The sequence below is a fragment of the Thalassophryne amazonica genome, chromosome 3 (assembly GCF_902500255.1).
Source record: "Thalassophryne amazonica chromosome 3, fThaAma1.1, whole genome shotgun sequence".
Lineage (NCBI taxonomy): Eukaryota > Metazoa > Chordata > Actinopteri > Batrachoidiformes > Batrachoididae > Thalassophryne > Thalassophryne amazonica.
The window spans coordinates 65,447,613-65,472,347 of record NC_047105.1 but is presented as its reverse complement, the minus strand read 5'-3'; the positions used below and the strand labels follow the sequence as shown (position 1 = coordinate 65,472,347).

Genomic DNA, 24,735 nt, shown 5'->3' with positions numbered 1-24,735 from the left:
AGAGATATTGCGTAAATGCAAAAAAGCAGTCCTACATATTTGTTTAATATGCGCTTTGAATGACATATCCTGATCAAAAATGACTCCAAGATTTCTCACAGTATTACTAGAGGTCAGGGTAATGCCATCCAGAGTAAGGATCTGGTTAGACACCATGTTTCTAAGATTTGTGGGGCCAAGTACAGTAACTTCAGTTTTATCTGAGTTTAAAAGCAGGAAATTAGAGGTCATCCATGTCTTTATGTCTGTAAGACAATCCTCCAGTTTAGCTAATTGGTGTGTGTCCTCTGGCTTCATGGATAGATAAAGCTGTGTATCATCTGCGTAACAATGAAAATTTAAGCAATGCCGTCTAATAATACTGCCTAAGGGAAGCATGTATAAAGTGAATAAAATTGGTCCTAGCACAGAACCTTGTGGAACTCCATAATTAAACCTTAGTCTGAAGAAGATTACCCATTACATGAACAAATTGTAATCTATTAGATAAATATGATTCAAACAAACGCAGCGCAGTGCCTTTAACACCTATGCAAACTGACTTGTTATGGTCTTCTGAAACAGCTGAAGAGGTATTTTATAACTTAAAAACGGAGCGATGCTAACGCGTTAGTATGTCTACGGCATTTTCAATGTTAAAAGTTAGCATTTAGCAATTGCAGCCGTCATCACGTTCGGGTGCATTTGTTTTCAAATTGTAATATTCCTTAAATTTATTTTTGCTTATATATTATTAATCTAATGATTATTATATTCAATTTTAGAGAAAGAGACAAAAAGAACCTGAATAGAAACACAACAGAAAATATATAACAGCAACCAGTGGTGGGCACACTTCCGATAATCCGATAACAGATAATTATCGAAGATAACATTTTCAGTATCAGATTATCTTTTTAGATCACTTTAAAAACCATTATCGGACCAATATCTTCCAATTAATTTTTATCCGATAACTTTTAAACCGATAAACAAAATAAACAAAGATGAACAGCGACATTTTTAAAATCAGTTCAGCACCCAACTGTTAAAAGTTCTGTAACAGACGCATAGTTATAACCTTTGCAAACAGAAGAGAACAGCTTCTATAAAAAGCATCTCAATCCTCTGTAAACAAAGGAAAACAACCCAAAAGGAAAAAGAAAAACATTTCCTTTAACACCATACTGATATGCTGGCAATATGACCCAAGTCATCCACAGGCATATATTTTTAACTTATGGTTCAAATTTTAACCAAACTAATTTTGGACAAGTTATTTAAAATTACTGTCATGTCTGAAGTTTCATAAAGTAAAATATCAGATATATGTTTTAGTTTTTAAAGTAATGTGCTAATTTTTAAGGTTTTGTGAGCACATGCTCTGCCCCGCAGTGCATTTTGGGTAGGATGATGTAATCTCAGTATGTCACCACAGGACAAATGCATTTCAGACACTCTGTTCAGGCTCCACGGACAACAGCATTAAACTCTAGTGCCTAAAACTCTCTTGAATATATTCTCTGCGTTTATAGACGATTTTTTTTATTGCGTTTGTTAAATTCCACGCATTTTAAATGTGAGCAGACAGGAATTATCTAGAATTTGTTTTGAAAGAGTCTACTGCCATCTAGCATCTACTGGCCAGTAGTGTTCATGGCAGTGTCTGGGAACCAGTAGATGGCAGTGTTCTATTTATTTTGACCCCGGTTATGTCAGATGATTGTCAAATCAACTTTTTTTGCTTTGCAAATGGGTTTTTTTTTTTTTTTTTTTTTTACAAATGAAGTTTAAAACAAAACTGCAAATAATAATAATATAATAATTAATAATAACAACAACATTATTACAAGACAGCTCTGCAGTGTTGCACAGGCACAGTGTGAACACTTGGATGCTGCTTGTAGCTTTCAGCAGCAGGATAACCTCACGACAGCCGACCACAATAATATATCAAACAGGTTTGATTCTCATTCGACCATACGATCGGCGATCAGGATCGTCAGATGTTGACCGCAGCTTGATACTCCATGAACACTACACGATGCAGGACGCACGATTAACCTGAAACTTGGTCCAAAAAATTCCTGCATGAAAAATTATCTCGCACACTGTAAAGCACATTTTACAACATCAAATGAATGTTGTAAAGAGAGAATGTGGAGAGAATGTGCGCAAACATGCGCACATTCTCTCCACATGCAAAAAATTTGCGACGACACTTCCAGGGCTCCGTAAAAATGCGTTTTTACAAATAAAAAAATGGAATATTTTACAAAAGCACATTTAAACACCAACACACGACAGACGAGACGTCACATGGACTCTTGCTTGCCTCTACTGGTGGTTGGCTCTCACTGTTTGTATTGTATCACTTCCTGTTCCGGAGCACAGCGGTGTTTTGCTGTATCTGTTAGCTGTTTAATCTGCGCAGTTAGACAGATCTAGTTACCTAGATAACGATTTGTTTCACAGTGTAATCTTCACGTGCCTTAACTAAAGCACTCCCTCTGCTGAATCACCTCTAAATTATTTACACATTATTCACTTTGTGTGTTTGTAGGAATCCGCTAGCTTAGCGCAGCTACTAGCTCTTAGCCGGTTAGCATGGCGGCTTCTCCTGTCTCTCCCGCACTTTTCTGCTCTGGGTGTGAAATGTTTAGTTATTCCTCGGCCTCCTTTAGCAGTAATGGTACTTATAATAAGTGTAGCTTATTCGTAGCTTTGGAGGCCAGGCTGGGCGAATTGGAGACTCGGCTCCGCACCGTGGAAAATTCTACAGCTAGCCAGGCCCCTGTAGTCGGTGCGGACCAAGGTAGCTCAGCCGCCGTTAGTTTCCCTCTGGCAGAAAAGCAGGCCGACTGGGGTGACTGTGAGGAGGAAGCGTAGCCCTAAACAGAAGCCCCGTGTACACCGCCAACCCGTTCACATTTCTAACCGTTCTTCCCCACTCAACGACACACCCGCCGAGGATCAAACTCTGGTTATTGGCGACACTGTTTTGAGAAATGTGAAAGTTAGCGACACACAGCAACCATAGTCAATTGTCTTCCGGGGGCCAGAGCAGGCGACATGAAGGAAATTTGAAACTGCTGGCTAAGGCTAAGCGTAAATTTGGTAAGATTGTAATTCACGTCGGCAGTAATGACACCGGTTTACGCCAATCGAGGTCACTAAATTAACATGAATCGGTGTGTAACTTTGCAAAAACAATGTCGGACTCTGTAGTTTTCTCTGGGCCCCTCCCCAATCGGACCGGGAGTGACATGTTTAGCCGCATGTTCTCCTGAATGCTGGCTGTCTGAGTGGTGTCCAAAAAATGAGGGGGCTTCATAGATAATTGGCAAAGCTTCTGGGGAAAACCTGGTCTTGTTAGGAGAGACAGCATCCATCCCACTTTGGATGGAGCAGCTCTCATTTCTAGAAATCTGGCCAATTTTTCTTAAATCCTCCAAACCGTGACTATCCAGGGTTGGGACCAGGAAGCAGAGTTGTAGTCTTACACACCTCTCTGCAGCTTCTCTCCCCTGCCAACCTCTCATTAACCCCATCCCCGTAGAGACGGTGCCGCTCCCAGACCACCAATAACCAGCAAAAAATCTATTTAAGCATAAAAAATTCAAAAAGAAAAAATAATATAGCACCTTCAACTGCACCACAGACTAAAACAGTTAAATGTGGATTAGCAGCAATCTTTCCATCCAGCTTATTAATCAAAAACCCCAGACAGAGCTTTCATTCATTTGAAAGCCTTGACTCTTAGTCTTGTCCAGCCAAATTGGAAGTCCCAAAAAACAGTTTTTTATTGTTATTATCTATCGTCCACCTGGTCGTTACTGTGAGTTTCCTCTGTGAATTTTCAGACCTTTTGTCTGACTTAGTGCTTAGCTCAGATAAGATAATTATAGTGGGCGATTCTTAATCATCCACACAGGTACTGAGAATGACAGCCTCAACGCTGCATTTAATCTATTATTAGACTCAATTGGCGTTGCTCAAAATGTAAATGAGTCCACCCACCACTTTAATCATATCTTAGATCTTGTTCTGACTTATGTTATGGAAATTGAAGACTTAACAGTATTCCCTGAAAACTCCCTTCTGTCTGATCATTTCTAATAACATTTACATTTACTCTGAGGACTACCCAGCAGTGGGAATAAGTTTCATTACACTAGAAGTCTTTCAGAAAGCGCTGTAACTAGGTTTAAGGATATGATTCCTTCTTTATGTTCTCTAATGCCATATACCAACACAGTGCAGAGTAGCTACCTAAACTCTGTAAGTGAGATAGAGTATCTCGTCAATAGTTTTACATCCTCATTGAAGACAACTTTGGATGCTGTAGCGCCTCTGAAAAAGAGAGCTTTAAATCAGAAGTGCCTGACTCCGTGGTAATACTCACAAACTCGCAGCTTAAAGCAGATACCCGTAAGTTGGAGAGGAAATGGCGTCTCCACTAATTTAGGAAGATCTTCACTTAGCCTGGAAAAAGAGTCTGTTGCTCTATAAAAAAGCCCTCCGTAAAGCTAGGACATCTTACTACTCTCACTAATTGAAGAAAATAAGAACAACCCCAGGTTTCTTTTCAGCACTGTAGCCAGGCTGACAAAGAGTCAGAGCTCTATTGAGCCGAGTATTCCTTAACTTTAACTAGTAATGACTTCATGACTTTCTTTGCTAATAAAATTTTAACTATTAGAGAAAAAATTACTCATAACCAGCCCAAAGACTTATCGTTATCTTTGGCTGCTTTCAGTGATGCCGGTATTTGGTTAGACTTTCTCTCAGATTGTTCTGTCTGAGTTATTTCATTAGTTACTTCATCCAAACCATCAACAGGTCTATTAGACCCCATTCCTACCAGGCTGCTCAAGGAAGCCCTACTATTATTTAATGCTTCGATCTTAAATATGAGCAACTCTATCTTTATTAGTTGGCTATGTTAGCACAGCTTTTAAGGTGGCAGTAATTAAACCATTACTTAAAAAGCCATCACTTGAGCACCAGCTATCTTAGCTAATTATAGACAATCTCAACCTTCCTTTTCTCTCAAATTCTTGAAAGGGGTAGTTGTAAAACAGCTAACTTATCATCTGCAGAGGAATGGTCTATTTGAAGAGTTTCAGTCAGGTTTTAGAATTCATCATAGTACAGAAACAGCATTAGTGAAGGTTACAAATGATCTTCTTATGGCCTCAGACAGTGGACTCATCTCTGTGCTTGTTCTGTTAGACCTCAGTGCTGCTTTTGATACTGTTGACCATACAGAGATTAGAGCATGCCATAGGTATTAAAGGCACTGCGCTGCGGTGGTTTGAATCATATTTATCTAATAGATTACAATTTGTTCATGTAAATGGGGAATCTTCTTCACAGACTAAGGTTAATTATGGAGTTCCACAAGGTTCTGTGCTAGGACCAATTTTATTCACTTTATACATGCTTCCCTTGGGCAGTATTATTAGACGGCATTGCTTAAATTTTCATTGTTACGCAGATGATACACAGCTTTATCTATCCATGAAGCCAGAGGACACACACCAATTAGCTAAACTGCAGGATTGTCTTACAGACATAAAGACATGGATGACCTCTAATTTCCTGCTTTCAAACTCAGATAAAACTGAAGTTATTGTACTTGGCCCCACAAATCTTAGAAACATGGTGTCTAACCAGATCCTTACTCTGGATGGCATTACCCTGACCTCTAGTAATACTGTGAGAAATCTTGGAGTCATTTTTGATCAGGATATGTCATTCAAAGCGCATATTAAACAAATACGTAGGACTGCTTTTTTGCATTTACGCAATATCTCTAAAATTAGAAAGGTCTTGTCTCAGAGTGATGCTGAAAAACTAATTAATGCATTTATTTCCTCTAGGCTGGACTATTGTAATTCATTATTATCAATTATTATTATCCTAAAAGTTCCCTGAAAAGCCTTTAGCTAATTCAAAATGCTGCAGCTAGAGTACTAACGGGGACTAGAAGGAGAGAGCATATCTCACCCATATTGGCCTCTCTTCATTGGCTTCCTGTTAATTCTAGAATAGAATTTAAAATTCTTCTTCTTACTTATAAGGTTTTGAATAATCAGGTCTCATCTTATCTTAGGGAACTCATAGTACCATATCACCCCAATAGAGCGCTTCGCTCTCAGACTGCAGGCTTACTTGTAGTTCCTAGGGTTTGTAAGAGTAGAATGGGATGCAGAGCCTTCAGCTTTCAGGCTCCTCTCCTGTGGAACCAGCTCCCAATTCAGATGAGGGAGACAGACACCCTCTCTACTTTTAAGATTAGGCTTAAAACTTTCCTTTTTGCTAAAGCTTATAGTTAGGGCTGGATCAGGTGACCCTGAACCATCCCTTAGTTATGCTGCTATAGACTTAGACTGCTGGGGGGTTCCCATGATGCATTGAGTGTTTCTTTCTCTTTTTGCTCTGTATGCACCACTGTGCATTTAATCATTAGTCATTGATCTCTGCTCCCCTCCACAGCATGTCTTTTTCCTGGTTCTCCCCTCAGCCCCAACCAGTCCCAGCAGAAGACTGCCCCTCCCTGAGCCTGGTTCTGCTGGAGGTTTCTTCCTGTTAAAAGGGAGTTTTTCCTTCCCACTGTCGCCAAGTGCTTGCTCACAGGGGGTCGTTTTGACCGTTGGGGTTTTTACGTAATTATTGTATGGCCTTGCCTTACAATATAAAGCGCCTTGGGGCAACTGTTTGTTGTGATTTGGCGCTATATAAATAAAATTGATTGATTGATTGACATTAACGTGTTGGTTTACATAATGAATGACTGAACCAATCAGTGTTTAGCAGAGGCACGTTTACCCAGAATCCTTTGCAATCTGTCTCTTTGTTACAAAACGTCAGAATTAGTGCATTATTCAACATTAAAAGATATGTTATATTTTAACTTTGTACAAATGACAGAATTGACATTAATGGAGTTATTCTATCGGTATTAATGTTATTTATAAAATCAACACCATAACTCAATATGACTTTATTTTTCAAGACCTCCGCATGACCGGAGCTTTGTCGTTGATAGAGAGCTGGCTTTACGGTTGCTCTCAGGATGCCTCTGTGTTGGGACGGCTGTAATAAACAAGAGCTTCCAGCAGGGGCCCAATGTTGAAAGAAAAAAGTGTGGTCTCATTGTTTAGGTCTTGGGGTGCCTCTGTCCTCGGAGCGCTGTAGTGAACAAGAGCTTCCAGCAGGGGCAGACTGTTGAAAGAAAAAAGTGTGGTCTTATTGTTTGGGTCTGTTGTGATTTTTAATATTATTAGAAGCTATTAAATTTGTTTTACTAGTAGTTCTAAATGTGCTAGAGATAATATTGGAATTTATCTGTTATCGGTTATCTGTAACTTCCGATACATTTTTGGGTGGTTTATTGTTTTATCTTTATCAAAGATAACTTTTCAGTTATCTGATTATCTGTTATCGAAGTTAATTTTTTGGTTATCTGTGCCCACCACTGATAGCAACTAACAATGAACATAAATAAATACATACAGAAATAAATAAGTGTCTCCTGTGAACACCTAGTGACTCTCACACCTCCATTTCATCCCTGTCTTATTTAAGTTTAATGACAGTTTGTTTTGGTCAAACCATATTTTCAGTTTGTTAATTTCTTCAGTGATTTCCTCCAGAACTATCTGCCAAACTAGAAAACTGCTGCATCCTAGTAAGAGCAGAATACTACTGGAATGAATTTGAATAAGGAAAGTTGTATTTTTTTTTTCTCACCTAAATGGATACTCCAGTTTATCATCTGGAATAGTCCCAGATTGCATTTCAGAGCTTCTAGAACTGAAACATTTTCGTGCAGGTGGTGTTGGGGGGTAATTTTGGGTTTCAGCTTTTTTTTGTTTTTCACTACTTTCATCCCTGAATATGAGTTGTGATTCACTTTTGAGTGGATTAAAGTTACTAACTGGGACTCCTGTCTCGTTGCGAGAAAGAAACGAGAATCGTCCTCCGTTCTGTTCACACAGCTCCAAACGTTGCGCGGCTCTCTGACAAGTCAAGATAGAATGATAGAATCCAGTTTGAATTAATAACTTCAAAGCGAAACACCGTTTTATTTTTATTTACGTCCAGAGATCAAGGATACAGTGACTAATTTCATATTTATTTACTTTAAGACTCAAGGAAATACATAGAAAACCTGTAAAGCCTACTTTTAGTACAAAATTCACAAGGTATCGATAAGGGAATCGATAAGGAATCGGATCGATAAGCAGGATCGATATCGATAAAATCTTATCAATGCCCATCCCTAAACAACAGCAACATTCAAAGACAAATAACAGCTGCATGTTGGTCGCAAAAATAATCAGTTGTGGGAGCCCTACCTGAGTGAATTGTTACAGTCCTTCTACATGTAAAATTCACTGACACAAACATCACTACAATACTGTGCACAAGATTGCGGTTTGCACCAAAGACTGGTGGTTGGATCAGCCAAAAAGGGTTTGAACTGTAGCATTTGACTGAATTAAGGTCGAGGGCTGGTAAAGTTAGACCTTACTTGTGTGAAGCGCCTTGAGGCAACCTTGATGTCATTTGGCACTACATAAATGAAAATAAATTGAAAATTGAAATTAACACAAATATTTGTAGCCCAAAAAAAAAAGAGTTCACACTGAAAAATGCACAAATAATTATGACAGAAATAAGCATGAACTGCACCGTTTTCCGGCATCATTTCTCAAATACTGAAGAATCACAAGACAACTGGTACAGGTATAGGTTTACACATATATACACAGCTACTACATGTAGATTGTAAGCATATCACATGTGAAAGGACAGACTCTGAATCACATCACAGCAAATAAAGTGGTGACTCATGCTAGAGAAATAAAAACCCCTCTGAGTTTTCATTTGTAGTTGCATACGGTGTCACATCACATAGCTTTGGCTGGAAAAACCATGAAATATTCTGTTTCATGTGACGCAATGACTCTCCAGCATAAGAGAGCAGCCTACAGGCAGCGACAGCTTTCTGAAGATATGAAAGCGGACTAATCAATGTCTACTACTGCAAATCAACACTTGCATAACAGAGCTGTTTCAAATGTGCAGCAGTGCAGGTGATGGAAATGCAAAATGAAAGAAAGAAGGCCTCTAAAGCAGACGGTCAGAGGAGTCATCCAAGCAGCTAACTAGGGGGAGTTAACTGACTTTGTGGATAGGGAGACCTTTAACTTATTTATTACTGCAGCAGAGAAAGCCTTCCTCAGCAAATACGATACGTCTGCCTGCGTTAGTGTTACCACAACGCCATTTGTGCTCCTCCAAATGTACATCATTTGCAGTGTGCTATGGAACATTGACAATGCATCAATAAATGAAATTCATATTAACATGTTACTGCATTGTAAATTAAAAAACAACAAAAGCAACATTACAGTAATACAATAATTTTTTGTCAACATCATGCAACAAAATGACCCTTTACATCATTTTTCAACTCCACAGACATTTATGTATTTGGCAAATGTTTTAATCCCAAGCCACTTACAATGACAGTCCCAGACCAATGCCACCAATTTCTATGCAAGGTTCCAACCTGAACTCAGTATCTTGCTCGAGAAGGAGTAGGAATGCATCAAACCATGGAACTTGTCACATGATTAAACAAACCAACTTTACCAGCTCAGATACAATTTGCTCAACTGATGCAACCACCCAAGGCAAAACTACTTCCTTGTCGGAGGAACTTCAAACATGTTATTGTATAGTACAGCCTGTTGTAACCAAGCTCAAATAATATGTACACTTTATTGAATTGCTTCATCATTTGTTACTAAACTAACAAAAATTCAGCACTGACAATGATAAATCTACAGCAGTCAAGAGTTTGTAGACCTGACTGGTCATCTGAGAACAGATTAGCCATAATACATGAAAGCACGCCCCATCTTGTGCATATTATTTGAGTTACACGGGTTAACACACTGAAGAGCTCACACTACCTACGTCTTGGCAACTGGGCAAGAACAACCAGGGTCACTTTGTATTTTCTTGAATAAAGACAAAAACATTTGGAAGGCTACTATCATTTCAAGAAATGTGAAAGTTTCAGGAGAGAATAGTCTGACTCAAATGGTCAACTCCAACTCATATGATGAGGCCTGAGACCTGTGATAAGCTGTTTTGAGAAGACATTCGCAGCCACTAAAGGCTGAGCATCACTTCACAATAATCCATCATCAGGCTGCGCCTTACCCTACTGTCTGCAAGATGAAAGGTGCGTGTACAAAACAGATAAGAAATAATAATAAAAAATATATATATTCATATACTTCATGTACAGCTTTAATCTGTCCGTTTCTCCTTTGCACATTTTTGTTGTGAATTATTTTGTGTTTACTGTTTATTTATACACGCTTGTACAGAGAGAGTACAGTTCAAAACAGACTCAAATTCCTTGTATTCTTTGATAATACTTGGCGAATAAAGGCTATTCTGATTCTGATAAGAAAATCTTTTATAACATGGGAAAATGAATATCTTTAAATTGTGGACTTGTTTGGACAAATGTTTGAAGACGTTGGGGCTTTGGGAAACTGAAGTGTATTAGCCATGATTTTGTCTTTCATATATGAACTTAGAGCTGAAACGATTAATCGGGTAACTCAAATAATTCGATTACAAAAAATGTTTGAGGCAAATTCTTTGTTTAATGTTGTAGTATATATGCTAGGCCTGTATGTGGCGCTGTACACCCACAGAAAAAACTGAGAAGACGACAATAGAGCATGCGCATAACCGTATAAGAGCTAATCAATGCAGCACACGAAGCTACAACTTTCCAACATGATACACAGAGTAAAATAAAGCCTTTTAACGGAACGAGGGTCCACGCTGATCATCTGAAACAGACTTACTGTGCATTTAAAGCAAAGCAGTCTGTTTGTGTATTTGTAAAAACACACGGTTTGGTTCACTGGCTGCTCTACACACACTAAGTCAATCAAGTTTCCGTGCAGCCTGACTGACGGAGGTTTACGCCAACCGCCTGTGCTTACGGTCCAGGAAGAGCACTGGACTAATGATGTTGTTTAAAAATGCAAAAATACTTTTTATCCAATTACTCAATTAATCAATAAAATAACTGATACTCAATTAAAAAAATTATTTGACAGCTGCAGCCCTACATGAAATATGAATAAATAAATAAAAAAGAAAATAACTGCTGTGGTTTTTGGGCTCTGCACAAAACATTCTACTGCATCACATTAAGTGGTGGGAAGTATTATTTATAAACTATACTCAATGGTGTCTTCAGAAGACTAGCAGTGAAAATTATGGTTAAAGAATTGTGTGCATGCCAAATTACAAAAATACATTATCAGTCCTAACGTCCAATTTCTTGAAATTTAACCAGATGATGACCAGTAGGAACAAACTAGCACACAACAATAATAGATCTCTATTGCTATGAACCATATTTCTCTTTCAAAACACTCGACTAACATGGACACCCCTGGCCAACAATCTGTGCAACTCTGATTCAGCATTTATGTAACAACTGAGAGCTCCCTCGTAGTTGTTATGGGATGCACCCACACATCCGACACTCACCAGCATTGGTGCTCTGCAGGCTCCCGCTCTTGTGAAACGGGGATTTCGGTGTAGGCTTCCCTTGTCCCTGATTGTCAGAAGAGGAGGAGGTGGAAGACATCCTGCTGGCTGTGCGCCTGTTACTTCTAGAGCACAGAGAGTCAGAGCTGCACAGTGACCAGCAGAGGGAGAGAGGAGCCTGAGCTCCGCAGGAACTCCCTCTCTTGATAGGGCAGCAGGATGACAAGACCCCTCCTGAGTAGGTCGAAGTGCGCTTGCAGAGCTGGCTCCTCCCAGCCAGCGGCAGTGACGTGCCGATATACAACCCAAAGTTTCTCCAGCAGGGGGCCATGTTCCTTAGTTACGCTAGTAACCAGGAAATAAGCTTCTTGTAACGAAGGCAGGGAAAGCCGGCCATGGAGGGGGACTCTGCAGATGTAACGCTTTGCAAAAGTGACAGCTGGTAAATCAGGAAACTGACAACACCCAACCAGCTGAGTGACAAGGTGAGAGAAGGACGACTTGCCTAAAAATACAGACGACTTATACAGGATATCATGTGCATGTAACTAAAAGAGGAGAAGAAAAAAAAATGAATTCAGATGAAAGTTGAAATAATCAAAAGAATTCCAAACGGTGAACACTGATTAAACATAGAAACCAGCTGAGCAGGTAACTGACAAACGAACGTCCAGTAAAATGCTGAGAGGCGGAAACAGTCTAAGCGCACACACACACACACATACACACAAAACATAGGCCTGCCTGACATGAAGTATTATATAAATAGTGCTAACCAGTGCCCAGCTAGGCCAGAAATACAATCAGTGAGTATATGCAAAGTTTCGTCACAGGTGGTGCCTACAGTTTAGGAGTACTTGGTTTCATTACACATCTAAAGAACATGTATACAAACCACACAAACTTCTAAATTCAGTTGATCCCAAATAAGTGAAATGAATGCAGCCATTATTTTGTTTCGTTGTTTCATCTTCCTCTATTACCAAAACATTGTAGGTACATCCCCCCTCAAAGCAGCTCTTAAGAGCATGCAGATTTTGGAGTAACTTTTTTCTGATCAGCACCTCAGCTCGCCCTGTGTGAGTCCTGGGGGAGGTGGCACAGATCAGCACAACTTGGGAGAACTCAGCTAACTGGTACTGTTCAAAATTCTGAGGAGCTCGACTGGACTCCCTGCTCGCACTCAACACACCCTAGATGCAAGCTCGAGGCACTTCAGCATCTAATTTTAATGCCGAGCAAGCCTAGAATTACCATGAGATACCATGGGTTGATAAAGGAGCGTATACAAAGTCCCCCTGGAGTTACATCGAGCTGTGATGAAACTGCCCTTTGGCACCATCAGCCAAGCATGTGCAAGGCCGAGGTGACTTGGAATCCGCTGAGCTCCAGAAAGTAAAGACTCTTCCCAACATTTGCCACGTGATGTGCATATTTGGCAGGATTCTTCGTTGAATGCGACCAGGCTGGAGCTGCTTGTAGAAAATTAGAGGTGTGCAGATTTGTAGTTCAGCCCATTATGCCATGAAATGAAACTAAACTTAACTGAATGTAAGAACAGCTTAAGGTGTTTAAAAATTACACATAGTCCATGTCTGTTCAAGTGATAACTTGATCTGAGTAGTTTTTCATGGTCCAAATCTCCTCCATGGAGCTCAACAAGTGTCTTTCAACCAGACCGAAACACTGCAATAAGCCTAAAGTTCTGGCTCTGTAGTTCTTGACCTCATTAAATAAGACAACATACACAATCTGACATATGTGAATATATTCCAACCTAGCACAGGGCATTTTTCCATTGTCACAGTATCAACTAAACACGACAGTCAACCAGCATGTTAAATCACTTTAAAAAAAAAAAATTAATGAATAAATTTCAAAACTGTTATTATTCATGGTAGATTAATTTTGTTTATATAAACAAATGGCATGCATTGGGTAAGGTGTAGTTTTCATTTCTTCTAACATTACATTTGATACAAAATAAAATCATCAATTTAGGAAAGGAGCATTTTGCAACTTCCAAAGGAGGGTGCAGAAAAAAAACAAACAACAAAAACAGTTATAAACCACCCCGTTACCTGACATCAGACCTTCAAAGTAAGTATTTATCAGTCAGTATTTTGGAGTCTCTCTAGTGCATAAGGTCAGGTTTGGGAGCATGCACTGATGCTGTGGGTTACCACATCCACCACCTCACAGGAAACTACCAAGGCAAAGCTGGCACACAACTAAAACTCCAAGAGATGAACCAGTTTTCATTTCAGTCATAAATATACGGTATTGCATTTTAGTGAAGTTGTATCATACAGTGCTACAAAAAAGACAGCTAACACCCCCATCTAGTGGTTCATACAACCACTGCAGTTAGACAAACTGTTCATGCTCTGTGCGTTTGTCTTTATGGAGCATTATCTTTAGATAATACCTACTGAATCTGGAGGATAAATGGGGAGTCACAAATAAGAGGCTGCCAGCAGGCACATGAGAGACTTAAGCCTAGATTTGCTCTGTTTTCTCGTATGAAAATCCTTCTCACTTCTGCAATTCAATTCAGTTTATTTATATACACTAAATCACAACATAAATTGCCCCACGGTACTTCACAAGTGTAAGGTCTTACCTTACACTCCAATATGAAGGTGTGACGAGTGGTCCAACACATAAAAGTTGTAGATAGAAACCTGTAACTGCTCCAAAGTTGTCATGGGTGTCTTGTTGCCTTCCCTCACTTATCTCCTGCTTGTACTGTATTGAGAACCGCTTACCCCAAATATATTGCGCATAGAGTAACACACTGTTTATTTCTTAAAGATAGACGTAAATGAAGTCTAAGTCACATTTGTTGGAAATGTTCCTCTATCCATTTCCTGACTTGTCTAAAGAAAACTGGCTGCAAAAATGATGACTTGTATTAGCCATAATACTTATATAGAGTTTGTTTAATTGCTTATGGGCTCTGAAAATGGAGGGACTATATATAGATGACTATAAATGATTAATGCAATATTTTTGTTAAACCCCTTGAATTAAAGATCTACACTACCAGCACGTTGTTTTATTTTGACTCCGCTGTGGGGGCTGTACAGATGCAAAATTACAATGACAAAAATGTGTCATTCTCCAACTTCTTATTGTCCTGACTGCACACATATTTCAAGTATGCAATACTATTTGGCATCTTTTGCCATTTATTTCCTCAGCCATCACCTGAGAACGAACTTTATTTATGGATAAGCAATTCAAACTGCAACAGCGTTATAAACTATGTAAAATGATTATTTAAAGCTACAGTGTGTAGGATTTTGTGTCATCTAGTGATAAAATTCCAGAATACATTATGCAATCACCGGTCACAATTTTGCTTTCCTTGATATTTTAGCTTCTTTGGCGATGGGGATTCAGGATCCCTTGCTTTGTCTTGTGATAAGCAACATGAATCATCCTAATAGCAGACAGTGTATAGAGCAGCAACCACTGATTCATCTCCTTCAGTCTCAGACGGCGCAAGGATGTCTTGTTTCTACTGTATTAACATGGAGGTGTGCACGAAGGGGCTTGCACCCATTTAGAATGAAGGGCTCATTTTAAGCTTATAAAGCTACAACCCCAATTCCAATGAAGTTGGACGTTGTGTAAAATGTTGTTCAACAGTCCAGGGTCTCCGTTGTCATATTTTGCGCTTCATAATGCGCCACACATTTTCAATGGGTGACAGGTCTGGACTGCAGGCAGCCAGTCTAGTACCTGCACTCTTTTACTGGGTGATTCTTAGACTATGGGCACTTATTATGTCCTTTGATCATATTGTATGAAAAACAGAGAAAAGGGGAAATTTCACACTTTTATAGTTATCTTTACAATGAAAGTGTGTTAAGAAATTTGTTCTAGTAGTCTATGATGACTTTTTCACCTTTTTTCAGCATCATTATATGCAAATATTGCCATTTTGTGCTTGTCCCACACCCAGACTTTTGATCTTCAATGATAAAAATGAATGGTAAAGAAACATTTTTTTCTAATGTTTTAAAATATCTCTGAATAAAATATCAGTAAAATAATCAAAACATAATTGGGGTATTCAATGTCATACAACTGTTGTGATTTTTTTTTTTTTTTAAACAAAATGTAGTTGTCCCACACTATTGCCGTAATTTCCACCACAACACTGTAATGTCCCTAAACAGTTTGTATGAAAGATTGTTTGGGTAGTTTCTATGGAGATAAACAGTGACATCAGAGCACATGTATATAGCGCCAAATCACAACAAACAGTTGCCCCAAGGCGCTTTATATTGTAAGGCAATGGTGTGGTGGAAATTACATTTACAAGGCCAATAGTGCCCGCAGTTAAAGAATCACCCTACTACTCTTTTACTGCAGAATGTGGCTTGGCATTGTCTTACTGAAATAAGCAGGGACGACCCTGAAAAAGACGTTGCTTGGATGGCAGCATAAAACCTGGATGTACCTTTCAGCATTGATGGTGCCATCACAGATGTGTAAGTTGCCCATGCCAAGGGCACTAACACACCCCTATACCATCACAGATGCTGGCTTTTGAACTTTGCACTAGTAACAATCTGGATGGTCTTTTTCCTCTTTTGTCTAGAGGACTCAATATCCATGATTTCCAAAAACAATTTGAAACATGGGCTCATCAGACCACAGCACACTTTTCCACTTTACGTCTGTTCATTTCAAATGAGCTTGGACCCAGAGAAGGCGTCAGCATTTCTGGATGTTGTTAATGTATGGCTTTCACTTTGCATGCTGGAGTTTTAACTTGCACTTGTAGATGTAGTGACAAACTGTGTTAACTGACACTGGTTTTCTGAGGTGTTTCTGGACCCACACGGTAAGATCCTTTACACAATGATATTGGATTTTAATGCAGTGCTGCCTGAGGGATCAAAGGTCACGGGCATTCAATGTTGGTTTTTGGCCTTGTTGCTTATGTGTAGAAAGTTCTCCAGATTCTCTGAATCTTCTGATTATATTATGGACTGTAGATGATGGAATCCCTAAATTCCTTGCAACTGAATGCTGAGAAGTGTTGTTCTTAAACTGTTGGACTATTTTTTCATGATTTGCTCACAAAGTGGTGATCCTCGCCCCATCTTTGCTTGTGAATGGCTGAGCCTTTTGGGGAGGCTCCTTTTACACCCAATCATGACACTCACCTGTTTCCAATTAGGACAAGCTTCAAGCATTGAGTTACATTTTACTGACACGGGCGTGAAAAAATCTCAGGAAACCATTTTTTTTTAGATATCTGTTTCATTTTTGTGGCATTATTAGCAAAAAATAGTTGGCTTTCGATCTATAACCTTTCTGTAGTCATGAAAATATGTTATTTAAAAAGTACTGATATAGTGAAAATCGCATGCAATTGCTGTTTTTTTGAGTTGAAAATTTCAGACAGTGCCACCTATTTTGCCCCGTTATACATTTTCTATTTATATAGGCACTCAAAAAGTTTGCATGGAACTCACAAACCATATTTGAAATTTCAAAACTCCAGTTTTTAGGTATTCCATTACAATTTGTCTAAGAAAATCATTGCAAAATGACAAACACGCAAAGTTGAAAATCACAACAAAATTTAGACATTGGAGCCAAAAGCGGAACTTCTAATACTTGTCTACTCCAAATTATTCATGGTAAAATTTTGATATTTCACACAAACATTCTGAACATAATATGTTAATACACAAAATGATCAATTTTTATCTATTGGTAAATACAGTGTGCTTATGTCACAAAGTAGACAGCCAGCCATATCAGAAATTGAATGCGTAAAAAAAAAAAAATCTCAAAAGATTTTCATCCTAGCTCAATGAAAAACATATCTTTCTATTGCCAAATATATGTCAATTAATGAGATTGTATTTAGATTTCTGCATCTCCTGTATTTTATGCTTTTTTTTTTTTTTTACAAAGACCTTCACTGTCGTGCTGTAGAGGTATTTTTGAAAACATGGTGTACGTCATGAGAGTTTAGATCTATTTTGAAACAGATATATCTATCACCAGGAATGATGTTCCTGCTCACTACAGAAAAAGCACACTGTTCAGGTCAACCAATGATACTGTCATTGTGCAGTGGTATGGAAATGGAACCTTCAGCAGGATTAGGTCTTCAAATGTTTATCTCTTAGCTGATAATAGAGTTGATGCAAGCAGGGCTTCTCGCAATGAAAATACATTGCACCTCTACCATATGGCACTGTCTGAGCTGAGACAGGACTAAAATGTTAAGAATATTGTAGACTTTCAAGAAAATAAGTTAATATGTTGTGATAAATTTAGTTTAAGCAACCTATGGTGAGACCGCTGTCTCATAGGTCTGTAAAACTTAGTTACTGCCAAGGTTAGCTATAGCTTTGGTTAAGTTCACACAACTTTTTTTTGGATAAAGATTTTGTATTAATTCTTTTGATTATATATTGATAAGTATTTTGTTCAGCTAGAAACAGTATTTTTATTGTGTTATAAGAAAGTTTATTTTTTGGCTTCTATGTCAGTAAAATGTAACTCAGTACTTGAACCATGTCTTAGGTGTTCTTTGAGCATTCAACTTTCCCAGTCTTTTGTTGCCCTGTCCCAACTTTTTTGAAATGTGTTGCAGGCATCCATTTCAAAATGAGAAAATATTTACACAAAAACAATAAAGTTTATCAGTTTGAACATTAAATATCTTGTCTTTGTGGTGTATTCAATTGAATATAGGTTGAAGAGGATTTGCAAATCCTTGTATTCTGTTTTTATTTACATTTTACACAATGTCCCAACTTCATTTGATTTGGGGTTGTACACTGACTTATTGTTGCAAGAATTATACACTAATGAACACATGGCTATGAATGTTATATTCCATTTCTGCTAATAAACACGGATAAATCCTACAAACTAGCTTTAAAGTTAAACTGAATATTAGAAGATGGAGACATGGAATTCAAATATTGAATCACAAACATGCCTGACCTAACAATATCCTTTCACAATCCAAACTGGTAACAGACACTTAAGAGATCTTTCCTAAAAATATTGTGATGTTTGATTCCCCATCCCTAAAGATAGCATAAATTCAATGGCCAATTCACCTTTGTGTTAAAACGGCTCGCCAGCAACATCTTGTAAAAACAAATGGATCTGAAGGGCTGATAAAAGGATAAAAGTCAAGGTTTATATTTGCCAAGCTTGTTTAGAGGATCTCCAGCCTTGTCTGAAATTTGACCCAGTTTTTCAGAGCTGATGCTTGCCATTTGTTGCAGCAGCAAAGTGGGCTAACAAACACAGGCCTACTTTTATACCTCAAAGAAGAAAATCTTAACATCTGTGAACATGTCAGGAAATAAGTTAAAACTAAATTATTCACATTCATAAATCCCTTACCTAGAGATAGAAATAATCCCATCTGACAGCTCTGCTTATCCCCCCCCCCCCACACACACACACACACACTTTTTTTTTTGTCTTTTTCAGTTTCAGCTTTCAGCTGCCTGGACAAGGGTTAGGGTTAACCCTAACCCTAAAAACAAAAAACCACACACACTCTTCATATCTGCTTGTCAACCCCCGTGTCAGTACAGAGGTCATAAAATCCAGCATTTGTTCATAGAAATCACACAAACACCAACACACCTCCAAAGTACACTTTTCAAAAATAAAGATGACAAGGACTTAGTTATGAGATAATAAAGGATTATTAACTGAGCGCGAGGTCTGTACGGGAATATTAGACCTTGGTCTTTTTTGTACAGAGCGAGCACATTGAGCAATACTTGTGGCTAATAATAAATAGCATAACACAGTAGGTCTGATCTATATAATCATCAAAATAGTTAAAGAATAATCATAAACATGAATCATGTAGGAAAAATAACAGGTAAATCATGTAGATATGCAAGTTATGGAATGTTCTTATGTCTCTCTATGAAGCCATGAGTGCCCTCTTCACTAACTTCTTGATGTCTCACAACTTCAGTATAAGACTCAAGTTGTAGAATTCTCCCTGCTAGGGAGGCTAAAACTCTCTCACCTTGATCAGACACCTTGGTTGAATGAAATGATCTGGATCCTGTATCAGGATCCTGCACTTGTCAGCAGGGTAACACAAAATGGGCTTGTGTCATTGGTGGGGCTGAGAAATGGGGTCTCCTGAATGGATGAAAAGCGGGGCGATACAAAGCCTGGAATTTTCCAATGTCTTTTTTTGTATTGCCCTATTTTAAGAGTTGCATCGGCCTGATTTTATTGCCACAGTTTCCAGGGCAGTAAAACTGATAGAAAAAGTGTCTGATTTATCAGCCCTATTTTTCTTGTATCTCATGAGGGCTGGTTTATGAGTATAGGGCAGATTTTTGTTGTAATATGTGATAAGGTACTTTAGTGAGGGGGTACGGACGAGACAATGATACATTCATGTAAATACGCTTCTGTTCAGCCTCTTGTCAAAATGGAACAGAATGCGAATACCTCCCAACAATCTTCATTTCATTTGTTGGAGACATCATACTTTTGAGAAAATAGAAACCTGGACAGGATACAATAAAGTTAATATTTCGGTACAGCTGCAAATGAAAGTGCATCCTGATTGTGGACAAGGCAAATGAGCTTTTGTTCCCCTATTTATCCAGCAAAACTTTTGACACTATCACAAACAGTGATGGACATTTGTCATTATTTCCTGACATTTTCTTAAAATTATATTAACTTCAAATTCATTGATAATGAAAAATCCTAATTGCAGATCTAAATGATTACTTTTACCGTAGTGACATTTACAGTGGCTTGCAAAAGTATTCAGTCCCTTGGTATTTCACATATTTTAATTTGTTTATGGCATTTCAAATACAAAAAGTAACCCAGGCTTCTCAATATAAAAAAAAAATTAAAATTATCTTCCTTAAACTCAAACTGAAAGTAAATCTCTACAACCTGATATAAATTTATTAAAAACATAAAAGCCAAGATGATGGGTTGCATAAGTAATGGGACCCTTTGGTATAATACCTGTAACTAATCAGTTTAATTGACAGTTTTCTTCAGACGAGTCAGTGGATGGATACATGAACATTTCCAAGTCACTGAATATGTCTTGGACTTTATATACATCAGTTATGAAAAAAAAATACAAACAGTTTGGCACTCTGTGGTAAATCTGTGTGGAGTAGACAGTTCTCAAAAACTGAATGACTGTGCTAGAAGGAGAAGAGTGAGGAAAGCCACCAAGACAACCCAGAAGAAGTTATAGGCTTCTGTAGCTGTGATTGGAGAAATTATGCACAATGCAAGTTTTGGATTTTATATCCCCAGTTATACAGCTTCATGATGAAGTGGAGCACAGGAGGATTTTCTTAAAAAGAACATCTGAAAGTTCACCTACAATTTGCCAGAAAGTACATCTGAGATGCAAGCCTAGATTTGATGTTTTAGTGAAAGAAGACCCTCGTCTATACCACTTCATCAAAAAGCTTTATAACTGGAAATACAAAACGCAGAATTTGCACTGTGCACAATTTCTCCAATCACAGCCACAGAAGCCTAAAACTTTTTCTGGGTTATTCTGGGTGTCTTGGTGGCTTTCCTCACTGTTCTCCTTCTTGCACAGTCACTCATTTTTTGAGAACTGTCTACTCCACACAGATTTACCAAAGAGTGCCATATTGTTTGTATTTCTTCATAACCGATGTAAATAAAGTTCAAGACATATTCAGTGACTTGGAAATGTTCATGTATCCATCTCCTGACTTGTCTGAAGAAAACTGGCAATTAAACTGATTATTTACAGGTATTATACCAAAGGGGCTGATTACTTATGCAACCCATCATCTTGGCTTTTATATTTTTGATAAATTTATATCAAGTTGTAGAGACTTGTTTTCAGTTTGAGTCTAAGGAAGATAATTTTAGAAATTTTTATATTGAGAAGCTTGATTAACTTTTGTATTTGAAACAACATAAACAAATTAAAATGTGTGAAATACCAAGGGGCTGAATACTTTTGCAAGCCACTGTAGATCAGTCATGGCTACAGACCTATGCTGTTAACATAATGTAAGAGTGAGCGAGTCCATTCCACCCAGCTTGTGTAGACAGTAACTCAAACAATAAATGCTTACTTTGTGGCTGTATTTTAAGGGCCTCCCTGTACAATCAGTGCCTTCTTGAATTTATGATCAGGGACCAAAAAACAATCCCCTGAAGAGTTAAGAAAGTATCTGAGGCAAAATTTTGGATCTCTACAAGTCAGGGCTCCTCCTGATTAGACATCTGTAAAAGATTCATGGTAACCCATGCAACTAGGGCAACTGACAGCGGTGCCCTAGTTGCAGCTGATTTATTTAAACATGACCATCATGCTTAAATCACTGGCCATTCCACTGCTCACAAACTGATAGGCCCCAGACATTCTAATGTCTTTGCAAGATATGTCCTTAAAAATATATCTCATATACATTTAAAGTGGAACTATTGGTTTTGACTGGGACAGTCTTAAGGAAATTATTCTTTACTTGATTTTGAGATACTTTGGGAGACTCAGAAGTCTTTTCACCTGTATTGGGAGAGAACATCATCTATGATGTCTAATCCGTGTTGTGTTTCACTGGGCACGATCCATCCTGAGATGCCTCAGTGTTGAGACAATACAGGTGCATCTCAAAAAATTTGAACCTTATGAAAAAGTTCTAGAGTTTTTTTTTTTTTTAGTTACAATAGTCAACCACTAATTTAGGGTAATTTTGGGATGCTTAATCCAAATCTGAGTTCAAATTTCCTCTATCACATCACATTTTTTTGCAATCTGTATGTTCTGTACTGATGGATTACGTAAAAGTTGCTCATTCACTCACGAGTTTGACACCACTAATCATGCACAAAAGCAGCTTCTAAAGCATAGTTTTTAATCCAGGTTCAAGAAATGTAAACAAGAGGCGTATTATCGTTTATGGCGCCGAAGAGGTGTGCGAGACTGCAGCTTCAGTGCCCCCAAATTACCCCAAAGCCGTTGAAAAAAATCCATGCAAGAAAAATCATGTGGACCAGTGTCATTTCAGAAAGTGAAAATTTTATATGTTCTCAACTCTATGTAAACTAAAATGCTTCAGTGCTGTGACTTTTCAGACATGATGTCATACAAACTACAATTACCCTCCATCATAACTGTTGAAACAGGAATATTACATATGCCATTAATTTACTTATTTACATTATTTTGTCTGTGATATGTTACATTCTTTATATATGAGCGAAGGTACCAATGTTACAGTTTTGCAAGGACGTCTGTGTTATATACTGCCACCGAGCACAGACTACACATTTTCCATCTTCCTGACTCAGCAGTTCTAACAACTTATGTTTTCTGGGAGCATGTTGCTTTCAGAGTTCATCATGTCATGTGAAATACTTTTCGCAACTCGGGGGTTTCAATACCACACATGTAACAGATTTTTATTAACACAGATGTCTGGAAAACTATGATTTGGGCGTTACTTAAGTAAAATGGACTGATTTAAAAGTTTGTTTGAGCGGAAAACCGTGAGTGTAATGTGGCCACACTGACTTCTTGTCACTTACCAGCAGACATTTCTGCAGACTTACGGCAAGATGTCAGGAAAAGATGACCTGCAGCAGAGATAATACGGCATTAAAACTATTTCACACTACATTAAACGTATCTGCCACATCCGGAAAATTCAACTGAACGGTCAAAAACATCCAAATATTTGTGTTACGTTTTCTACTATTTCAGTTTTCAGTATGTCGAAATGACGTGGATTAACCTAAGTTTCACGACGAATTAAGAAGACGAACAAATGCACATTTTAAAAAATTATTGGTTCCTGTTACGTCGCTTAGCGCGGCTAACTTTTTTTTTTTTTTGCTATCTTAACGTTACGTTACGCTCTAGCTAGTTTAAGCGAACAATTACACACGACAAAAGTACGTTACAGGACAGTTACCAGGTAATTTTATACATCCGTTGGGTCTGGTTGAGCTTTTCTTTTGACGCAAGTTTCCAGGAAAGAGGAACAAAGTTGCCTTTCAAAGGAGCTGCTGTGTGGTTCAAAGGTCTTGTATCGGTATGGAAGACCGTTTCTGCCAAAAAGTAGGTACACACATGGCGCTGCCTCATCGTGTTAGCTCCATAAAACGAATCTATCTTTGGTTCAAAATTCTTTTTTTAATTCAAATTTTTAATTTTCAACATTCTGGGCATTCATGTGTATTCATTATTCATTCCCCTTAATCATTGTACCTGTACTGTTGATCCATGTGAGTGTTTAAAGGTGTACAGCATTTGGGGTTTTTTAAGATATAAGTCCACATTTTATTTATTATCCTTTAAATAGGGGATTCATAATAGGATTAAAATGTGCCATGTTTAGAAAAAATGTATAAATAATCTCCCTGAAGGGAAACGATTCAAATGAACAGATATGTTCATAGCCACCCATCAGTCTATGGTAATAAAGTCAAAGATTGTGTGGGGGCTTCTCCCAACTTGTGTGAGGGATGCTGGGAAGCACACAGTGACAGTCAATCAGAGTTGACATCAGCTGACTGCTCACACTCAAATAAAGAATGTTTGAGTTCAATGGTACGAATATTTCATGAGGCGAACTTCATCTTCTTCATCCTAACAGCTCTTCATGCCCCAGACAGCTTACGATGTAGTGGATTTTTTTTTTTTTGTGTGTGTGTGTGTGTGTTAGAAGAATTATCACCGTCAGTTAGCTCCTTCAAATCGTCATCCGTCAGCAAAACAAACGCCGCCATGTTTAGCTAAACGTCACCCCCACTAGTGTGTGCACCCGCGGCTGACGCAACATGCAATGATACAAAATATATGGAACCAAATTTGCACAGTAAATTCAACACAACACAAATGGGACGAATAATCCATGTCACGTGACATACAAAGCACCAATCAAATGACAAGGATTCACTCAGCCGTTATATAAAACAAAATGGTAAATGGACTGCATTTATAAAACCAAGATGGTGGAAAACACTGTGAAATGGCTTATTTCTGTATAAATCTAATATGTTTCTCATGAAGCGGGTAAAGTAGGTATTGAACACGTCACCATTTTTCTGAGTGCTACTGACATGAAATTTTCACAAGATGTCGGTAACAACCCA

General features: G+C 38.2%; 1 protein-coding gene across 2 annotated transcripts in view; it reads right to left on the bottom strand.

The window, feature by feature from the left end:
* LOC117506914 (AMP deaminase 2-like) overlaps positions 1–23,209 on the bottom strand; it is an 85,703-nt gene extending 62,494 nt beyond the window's left edge. Inside the window, exon 1 of one of the 2 annotated variants that reach the window (XM_034166590.1) lies at positions 23,167–23,209. In XM_034166590.1, the coding sequence (XP_034022481.1) occupies positions 23,167–23,176 (10 nt within the window). In that variant the 5' untranslated portion in view covers positions 23,177–23,209. Of the gene's footprint in view, positions 1–11,583; positions 11,699–23,166 lie in introns of those variants that run through there. The other variant, XM_034166593.1, reaches the window with a different exon arrangement.
* Positions 23,210–24,735: the final 1,526 nt, after the last annotated feature.